A 10,300-nucleotide genomic window follows, 5' to 3' on the forward strand; every position below is an offset into this window, starting at 1 on the left:
ATGACATGCATTTGGCCCTGTATCGGGTGGGGGATTCTGGTCGGAGGACAGCAGAACCAGTTTGTGGGAAACAGCACACCAAGCTGCAGGAGCTGCAAGCTGTAGCGCTTCCAAATTCTACCTGGCAGCCTTGGCACTGTAACTGAAGTTATACTGAAGCCACAGAACAAAGAACTTGGTCTCACTTCCACTTGTACACAACTTTCACTTTGCTGTGTCCTGCATGCTCCAGCACTTGTTTAATTCAATTTCGCCCCTTTATCTTTTCTTCCCCCCCTTATTTGTATAAGAACAGGTCTGGTACTGCTTCCCCATAAAATATGGGGGAGCAAATTTCCAAATTAACATTTGAAAACTGAAGGGAGGAACATGCTATAGCAGACTCAAATAAAGACCAATGTTAAATATTACTTAATGTTTTCTTTTATTTAAAAGATCATTCACAAAATACCATATCCATAAATTTATTTTGTTATGAAGCAGAATGTGTTAAGTGTTTGGAATTCTGTTCCTTTTTTTCGTGTTCATTTTTACATTTAAAAGTCAACTGTCTTGACTAGAGGTGAGTTTTTATATGGGAATTTGTTCTTAAAATCTTTTCCACATTGAAGATGTAAATAGGTCAATTATTGGTTTGGAATACAACCACACAAATGCATGTCTGTCTTAAATTAAGTATTAGTGTTAGACAAATGGTTCTTATCTCAGAAGCAGATTAAGTGAGAGGCAGAAGGAAGGAAAGAGTAGTTCTGTAAATTGCTGGGACTCTGACATTACGCAGGTAACTTTAGGGAAGACACTCACTACCAGCAGTGATGCTGCTGGTAGTGAAGCAGCCATGCTTCCAGCCTCCTCTTGCAAGCACGCTGGTGTGCTGGCAGGTTTATCTGAAAGCTGTCAGCACTCTCATTAGGGGCCCAAGTTTCTCATGCGTTGGACACATCTACACTTTAGCATTATAGATCCGGGTTTTGTTTTTAGAGATCAACCATCTCCTTTTGCTCCAGCCTCCCCTCCCTCCTCCCACATAGCACTGGCAGGAAACATTTCAAGTGAAGAGAGATGCAGCAATTAGAGATGCTTTTCACCCAAACTTCCCTATCAAGAGAATCTATAGCAGAACAATTTCTAATCTGCCCATTTTCAAGGTATTCTGAAAGCAGAGGTCTTAAAACTGTACACCACTGGGCAAAGAAATACAGGGGATAATGGCGATTACATACTGCATGGCAAAGTATACGCTCCTTGAACAAAAATAAAAAAGTCAATTTTATTTGTAGAAACTTCATTTAAAAATTTACCAAACATGTAAAACCCAAAAAAAAAAGTAAGCAGAAAGAGCCAGTGAGCAGTTGTGCTCAAACAGGCACATTTTTGCAGCACTAACCTTGAGCTCAGAGGTGTAGTATCATACCATTTTGAAGTCAACAGACAGCTACCAGCACAAGTCTGCTGGCAGATGCTTTATGCATACTGATTCCACCACCTATTCACCAGGCTTCTTGTCAGCCCATTTTGCTTGCATCTATTAAATTGACATTTCCTGGTAACCTGTGTGAAAGGGCAGCTGTCCCCCTTCGTTTTATAAGGGGCTCTGCTGTATATAGTAACTATGATCAATTGTCATAAATGGTATTTCACTACTTGGTTAGAACTGTAAATTTTTCTGTTCAACTCATCTGGACTCTCCAGTTTTCCTCTTCAGAGCCACAGCAATACAGAACAAGACATGCAGGTCAGAAGAGGAGCACTGAGGAAGTCAAAGGAAACAATACAGGGCAGTAACTAAGTCTAACCTGCGCTTCTAAAGTAAAACAAACCCAGAAAGGAAGAAGTTGAAGCAGCACCTTTGTCCAGAGACCTCCACACATGTGGAAGCAGCTACACTGTCTTATCTACTGGCAACTGTGCTGCTCGGAAGGAAACAGAAGAGGGAAACTCAGCACAAAGCAGGCACTAGATACAGCAAAGCCAAGAACGTACTAAAAACCACTTGTTAACAGCTGACATGCATTCACAAGCTCTGTGTTTTCGGTTTCAAAGAGGACAAATGCCAGATGGCAGGAATGGTAAACTGCAGGGTTGACATTCCAGCAGAGCTAGTCACTCTGTACTGTCTTGCTTTTTCTCCCGCCTCCCCATTCCCTCTCAACCCCAAATTCAGTCGTGCTCTTTTACTACTTCCTCTCGGGGCTTGGCTCCACCGAAGATAGCAGAGTTTGGGTTGGCTACTTGATTGAGGGGAGTAGCAACTGTTCGAGGTTTGAGCTGAAGTCGGGGCCGCTGTGCTCTTTCCTCTGAAAGAAAAAAAATTTAAGGTGTTAAGGTCTGTCTGTCAAGGCTAGTAGCTTCAACCTGACAAAGAAAGCAGCAGTCTCAGAAGATACAGAGTTTACCTTCTGTTGGCTCTCTGAAGTCCATGGAAGATCCACGAAGGGGAGGCCCATCTCTGAAGCGACCAGTGCCACCACTTCCCATTGAGGCACCTGGTGGTCGCCGGTCTCCAGGACGGGTTCCTCTACCCCGGCCTCCCAAGAAGTCATCATCTTTGAATCCTGAAGACGGAAGACAGTAAATTTAAAGAGCACATTTTGCAATACTTTTAATCTAGATTTTTATCTGGGTGACTGGGAAACCTTGCAAGTCACTGCTGTCAGTCCAAGATGATGCACTGAGAGCCTTTGTCCACAGACAGATTGCTTCACAGATCTCTTAACACGTTCTAGAAGGTTTCAAATGGAATCCATATGATTCAAGTATACTATGCCAAGTTCAGAAACACTTTTATCCACCTAGAGGCTTATTGCAGTGTTGGAGAGTGGGTCATCAAGGCAGCTTAAAATATGAGCTTCAGCTGCAGCTTCAGACTGCTAACACCACTAGCTGAATTCAGAGACAACAAGACAAGTACCCAGAGTACTGCTGTAGCCAGAAGGTCACACTGGCTACAGCCTTAGCATGAAATCTGCAAGAGAGAGCAAATGGGAAGATAGCTAGGCAGTAGTGAAATATATAGTCCTTACAAAACAAAGGCTTTGAAAAAACACAGCAAAACCCAAAGGCTTTTTAGTTGTACTATAAGCAAACAGTTCACACTGTAAATGAAATACTTTTTCTTCAGTTCTTCAGCATTTCTTCCATTTATGTACCAAAAAAAACATCAAGGACTCTGTCACTGGCCAGAGTTCCATTCTGTACCAATGACTATCCTGAGTATGTCTCCAAGCCCCCATCATCTGCACTCCATGGGAGAAGGACACCTTAGGCTAACAGCACCCCCGAAGGGATATACTCAGTTTTTTAGAAGCCACCTGGAAGAGAAAGTTTTGTTCACATCTGATATTTTCTTTCCCACTTCAGTATTTGGCAGCATTGCAGAACTGTCCTTCACTTCAGTGCCAAACAACCATCTTTAAAGACTCAATCCAGAGCAGGGCTGTACAACCTGAGAAGAAAAGCTTCTGTAGCAACTAAGACTTAAATGCTAAACTTTTGGCTTGCAAATCACTCATCCAGCATCTAACAAGCTGAAATGCATCTGCATTTGAAGCTGCCAAGAAAGACATAAAGCTGTGACACCAGAATGCTTAGCTACAAAGGCAGGTTAAGCGCAGCACTGTAGCAAGCCTCTCCAGCACCATGCTTCAGTTTCATGCTCGTGCCCAGGGCACACTTCAGTACCGCTCCTTCTACATTGTCCATTCCACTCACGCAGAGACCAGACATTGCAAAGTTGCACTTGCCAACATCTCCCCATCAGAAAATGGACCAAACCCACGATTTCAGAGGACAAAAGAAATTGTGTTAATATCACCCTGGATTCCAATAGCTAGAAACTGACTGGAAGTCAAGAGCAAACCCAGTGGCTCCATCACTACCTGCCACTCAGCAAGCTCAGTCATTTGCTGCAACTTGAATTACTGTAACAGGTCTAGAAGTTTAGGAACATTCTGCATTTAAAAGTGCTTTGGAACACTAATACATCTTTGGAGAAGTCAGTTGCTTCAGGGATACACATCTAATGATTTCACATCTCCTTAAGAGGGTGAAAGCCTCTGCTCTGAAAGAATACAGTATCAGCTTTTCCACATGATCTGTCTGTTTCTGCTACTATTCAGAAATGTACTGGGCCTCATGTTTGAGAAATGCTTAAAACCTAGATGCCACAGGCTACATTTGAACAAGCATTCTGTCATTTAGGATTGTTTCATAATATTTACGATCAAGAGACTTTCCTCTGTTATAAGGCACTGGAAGATTCCCCCTGAAGAATCCCACTGCAGCTGCAGGATGTCCAAAGTTGGCACACAGTAGACTCAATCAAAACAGTAATGGGGACAAATGTAGCTGACATGAAAATGAGAACAACTCTGTGCTTTTTAGGCTGCCTATCTGTATAAGTGTTAATACTGATACCAGAATTGAAGTCATCTCTGGAATCCCATCCACCTCCTCTGGATTCTCGGGAACCTCCTGCCATTCCTAGGAAAAAAGCCACAATTGTGTTCAGGTCTAAAGCTGTGGGAAAGGCTGATCAAGGGGATACCAAACCAAAGTTTCAGTCCTTCAATATCCAAAGTCATGCTGCTTGAAAATCCTTTCGTTTCGGTACTACCAAGTTCCTTTCCATAGGAACAAAACATCAGTTTAAGTTAATCAAGAACAAGTGGTCAGAAAAGTTTCTCTAACACACATTCAATGGAAACGTGTAGCGCATCTAGTTCAATGAAGCTTCAACTATAGCAAAGCCTGTTTTTACAGTGAAACTGGAGATAGTCCAAAATAAGTACTTGTCTACTTTGTGCTTACTTAGCTTACTCATTTTTCTTACAACAAAATAAAATAGTAGCAGATCAGACTGTTGGGCTTATGATTGTCCTCTGCAAGACACTGTACATTACTAGGGGTATTGGTCTCACTTCCTGGGCTAGGAGTGACAACATGTTCAGCTTTTGGACACAAAGCACATCTATTCCAGACATTTCAGGAGCGGCAGCAGCTAGGTTAGAAATGGGTAAATACATATAACATTTCTCATTCCTACATAATCTTTGTGTTTACTTGCATGCCCTGTCTTAGCATTAGTTAGCACCAGAAGTCATAACTACAACCATTATATGTTTAAGAAGCTATTCAGAAAAATGGAAGTCACCTCTGTCATCAGGACCGCCACCTTTTCTGAAGCCAAAGCCACCTTTATCCTGTTTTCTGCCTTCTGCTATGTCCACTCGGAGTGATCGATCACCCAAAAGCTGTTAAATAAAGGGGAGAATCTCTTCAGAATGTACCAACTCCAAACAAAGGAGTTTGAGACGTGTTGAGACTTTTCATTTCACAAATTAATTGCAAGCATACTTACTGCACCATCATACGTAAGAGCTTCCTTGAGTGACTCCACCTCATCGAACTCTACGTAACAAAATCCTGTAAGAAGAACCTCAGAAGTTAATGCCAGCACCTTTAAAAGGCTTTTGTAAGAAGCTACTCTTCCTGCATATCTGCTAATAGCTTCCCTTCTCTTTCAAACATGAGCTACGATTTGGTAAAGTGCAAGACATGCAACTCAGAAACCAAACATCATTAACGATGAATGCATTTGCCTATGCCTATTAATGATGGGGACAAATCCTGAAATAGAACTCTGTATGGGCACTATGCGAATGCCAAGAACCCGATGAATTCCCTTTACTATAGGCTTCTCACTGCAGATCAATTTGATCTACGCCTTTACACAGTTATTTAGATGAATATTGACATTTGGTTACTAGTATTTTTAAACAAGCAGTTGAAGTACCTACTTGGCCAGCAGTCTTTTTGTGTCATCATTTAGTGAAATTCATTCTTTTTCTAAGACCCTCTGTTACGCAAGTTAAGCCTTTTTCCACCCCTAAAACTAACTTAGAAATATACTGCCTTTCCACTGGCCAATTCCAATGGAAATCAGGTTTGCACCCTCTATAACAATTGTCTCAATAGTTTATCTACTTGCTTTCTCTCCTTGTTTACTAAAAAAAGAGACAGACCCAAAGAAATGGGAGCCTTCTGAACTAAAGAAAGATTGTTTAAGTACTCAACACTTAAGGTCATGGATCTTAAGTGGGTCAGACGCTTCAGCTTTGTTAGAATTCACACAAGATGAACAATGTTTGAGAAAGTCCTTTTATGGCAGGGCAAATATTGACTCTTGTCACTCAGGTTAGTCTGTATCTTAAGGTGATGGAAGTAACAGTGAATCTCATTCAAATGAAATGGGTTTTTGTTAGTGAGTGAGAAACCTGCATAAGGCAACATAAAAAACAAAACACAGATCAAAAAGCTAACTGCACTGTAGAGACTGAAATTCCTGATTAAAGTGACCTTAGAAGTTCCTCATTTTCTCCTACAACTAAAATTCCAAACACTCACCTTTAAATTTGTCTGTTTCCTTGTCTCTGACTAGTCGTACACTCCTTACACTGAGATCCTTGAAGATGGCATCTATGTCTCCTTGAACAGTGTTGAAGGGTAGGTTTCCCACATATGCTGTGAAAGGGGGTTCTGTTGGCAGCTCTTTCTGTTTGCGGGAACCAAGGCCACCACCACGAGACCTGTTGAAAAAAGCACAGTCTCTGGAACACGACTCCCAGTGCATATAGCACCGCTCAGGCTATCTGACTTTTTGGAAGTGGATTTTTCTACAGCTTTGGTTAATTTTTCTATCCCTTTGCTTGTACCTGCCACCTCCACTATTGGCCAACTCCTTTCTAGTATTACCTGATCCAGTACTTCAGTGGGAAAAAAATGAACAATATATTTAAATACATTGCAGGTGAACTCAGTAACAAAGTGATGAATGAACTTCTTTCTCATCCTGCAATCCATTAAGAAAAGCAACATAAGGTTCTCTCTACTGTCCTCTACTCAAAAACATTACTACTTAAAAAACACATCCTAGACTAGATTTTAAGAATAGCAGAGAATAAATACTTCCATGGCACAGGCTCTTCAGCTTTTCCTGAAATTGTGCTGGATCCAATGCTTTTAATTAGTATATTATCAACATCCATTCCACAACCATCTACATTGTTTCAGCAGCATTTAGCTTAACAGAAATACCTCATCCTAACTCTGACGTTATTGCCCTAACTACCAGATATCTGGACTGGAATACTTTGAATTGATCACATAAATTTGGTTGAGCGAGCTGTTCCAAGGCAGAAAACACAGTTTCAGTGCTATTTGGACATTTATTTCTTCCTTCATGCCTTGTGAATTACAGATCGAGGTAAACTAGGCTGTCTTCTCTCTTTTCCCTCAGTCTCAGTAAGGCTATTGGCATTAGCTGCTGAGGAACTACAGCATACCAGCTAAATCCTTTACTGTATTAATAAAACATATAATGTTAATTTCCTGTGGAGCCTAAACTTCTAAAGCTAATTTTGATCTCCTGTACAGACAGCAAGATTTGTACTGTGGGCAAAAGGCAACCTTAAGTTATAGCTCCTGGACTTCTAGGCCACACAATGCCATGGTCACTGGTTCCAACACCATTTGCCCCACCTAAGCAATCTTTGACTTTTACCTGAGATGCCTACCTACTACTCTGCCCATGTTCTCTTCAACGTCTTACTTTCACTGGGCTTTGTTCATGTCTGCTCCCTTTCCCAGGGGCTCGCTGTGCATTTGAAAGCACAATGGAACACAAACTGTACCAAACCAGGATTTGCTAGTGTGACATGGACCAATTTCTGCAGAGTCCTACCTAAAATACAGAAGGTCAAACAATTTTATTATTTCCTTTTATTCTGGCTGGTCACATGCAGGCAGAAAATCCATCGGGCAAGCAATGTACTTGTCTGCTTTTTTTTTTCATTCCAGAATAAATATTTTATTACTAATGAATCAGATAATGCAGAAATCCTGAACAAGATTCCTTAACTCTTTCTAGGTAAGCCTGTCAATTTGTACCTTTTTACGGTAGCAGCTCCGTGCAGGAGTCATTATTCAACACTATCAGCATGCTGCTAAATGTACTTGAATCACAACCTACATATATTTAATTAGTGTCCACCCATGTTCATATTTTAGCATTTTTGACAATATTCCTTATCTGCCTTTGTCTCATTAACAAGTCAACAACATACCAGAGAACTAAAGCTACTATAATTGCGTGCTGCCTATGTATAGCAGAATTAGCTTTAGTCACAAGTCTGAGTTTTAAGGAGGAACTCCAAGAAAGCAGAGTTGCTCTTCTAAAGAATTCTGTTGTATGTACAATCAGTTCCATGCCTTTTGTCTTTAATTCTCATCTATGGCCTTATAGACAGCTATTAAAAAACCATATATTTGCAGAAAAAAAATAATGTTAATTTTTATGTTCTATAACATCAGAATTGATGAGTTTGAAAGGTGCATTCCCCCCTTCTACATATTCTCACCATGTTCCTTGAACTGCTAGTCATCTCATTCAGTGAGCTGATTCACCTAAAAACTCATCCTGAAGTTGAATTCTCAGCCAGATCAACAAGGTGATCTGGATAGCTGCAAAGAACACTTGTGCCAACATGGGAAGGAAAACGAAAGCACAGGCTCAGACTGTGCTTTCAGCAGCAACCTCCACTCAGATGAATTGAGCTGCTCCTGAAACCACACCCTCAAGTTCACAATCCCCAAAAGAATTTTTTGTGCTACAGACAAACTTTATTTCTACCATAGCACACCAGAACTTCACGGGGTGTGTGTGTGGAAATCCATGCCCTATTGTGCAATTCCTACTGATATTAAGTCAGAAAACTCTCTTGAATTTGGTCTACTAAGGCCTCAGTTATCAAACATATAACTATATATTTGCTATTTTAGTCTCCATTTGAAGAACAGGAATGGTCATTAACTAGGTTCCAAATGAAGTTTCCTACAGAATCCAGCTAGAGCAACACAAAAAGAGTTTTGTTTTTTTTAACACTTCCCTACATTTTTTCAACACTGAAGCAGCAAAAACAAAAAAAGGCTAACTTCACTAACCAAACAACGAGATTGAAAGATGCTCTCATTTGTAACAAAATAGGACAAAAGTAATCTATAATTAAAAACATCTCTGAACTAAGTGAACTGGGTCACACCAAAGTGTTAAATGAGTATCTGCATTTCCCACTCAGTGTAATTTTTGCTCAGACACAATTAGGTAATAATTACATCATCTTAATGTGGGAATCTGAAACACAACTACTTAATTTCTTCTTCAGAAAACCAAAGCAGAAAGATGAAGAAGAAAGCTTGCTTCTAGCAAATGCAGAAGCAGACATCCCTACAACTAGCTTTACTTTTTGGTGGACTGAGTTAATGACACCGTAAGGCCATACTGAGGCAAAAGAACGGCTAAAATATAATTTTGAAGCTATTCTTTTAGAAAGTTTAGTTATTCTCTCCAGAAAACAAGATCCATCAAAGTTCAAAACAAAGAATATTTTGAAAGCTAGTTTGAGTTTAATAGCCTTTCACTAAGGTTCAAAACAATAGCTCAGTATTTGTCTTTTTGCACAGCAGAGACAACCACCTAACTGGATTCCAATGTCAGTGCTTTACCAGAGGTTGCACAAGGCTCAGCAGAATACAAGTTTTGTCAAGAATCTCCAAGACCACAACCCTAAATAGATACTTGATTTATTCAAGCAATCCAGAGATCTACAGTAAGCTTTAGATGTCTTCAACAAAAAGCTTAACCAAGCCTAAAAATTAAGAGACATTCAATAACACTAAATGGGTAAGCCACAGGATCCAAAATGCCAGAAGGATGAAGACTAGCTCTCCATTTTCACTTTTACTTACTTCAGCAGATGAATCTTAACCTTTGGGTAACATGTCCAGCATTAAGCCCAGTGCCTAGAGCCACATCTACACAAACAGCTTACCAGCAAGTCGGGAGTGAGAAATACTCAGTTTCCTTCAACTTTGAGAAGCTCAACAGATGTTACAATTCTACAGAATTTCAGCTAGGCCTCAGTATGCTTAAGCACAGATTTTTGTGTCAAATTTTGGGCTCCAAAACACTTACCAAAAAGCTTTTATAGTAAGCCTTTTGTTATTAAAGTCAGCACCATGTTCCTCATCTGGAATAAAGCAACTTTTGCATACCATAGTATTATGCTTCAGGTCTTAACCAGTGCACCAGAAAAATCCCCTGTCTCATCACGCCACAGTTATATTCTGTTGCTCTTCCACCATAATTTTGAAGAGCATGAAAGAGAGGCAGATATCTTACATATGTTAGAACTTGTTGAGAATTACTGTTTTCTGTCACACGTAAATCCTATGCTCACTCTCT

At 40.3% G+C, this 10,300-nt stretch overlaps 1 protein-coding gene across 1 annotated transcript; it reads right to left on the reverse strand.

The window, feature by feature from the left end:
* Nucleotides 1-400: 400 nt before the first annotated feature.
* Nucleotides 401-6,631, reverse strand: EIF4H (eukaryotic translation initiation factor 4H). The gene is made up of 6 exons (XM_010282128.1): nt 6,406-6,631; nt 5,360-5,424; nt 5,153-5,252; nt 4,417-4,482; nt 2,397-2,555; nt 401-2,297 (listed from the first exon to the last, which is right to left on the reverse strand). The coding sequence occupies exons 1-6, from the start codon at nt 6,629-6,631 to the stop codon at nt 2,161-2,163; spliced, it is 753 nt and encodes a 250-aa protein (XP_010280430.1). The 3' UTR covers nt 401-2,160.
* Between the last annotated feature and the right edge of the window lie 3,669 nt (nt 6,632-10,300).

Source organism: Phaethon lepturus, unplaced genomic scaffold, assembly GCF_000687285.1.
Source record: "Phaethon lepturus isolate BGI_N335 unplaced genomic scaffold, ASM68728v1 scaffold45372, whole genome shotgun sequence".
Lineage (NCBI taxonomy): Eukaryota > Metazoa > Chordata > Aves > Phaethontiformes > Phaethontidae > Phaethon > Phaethon lepturus.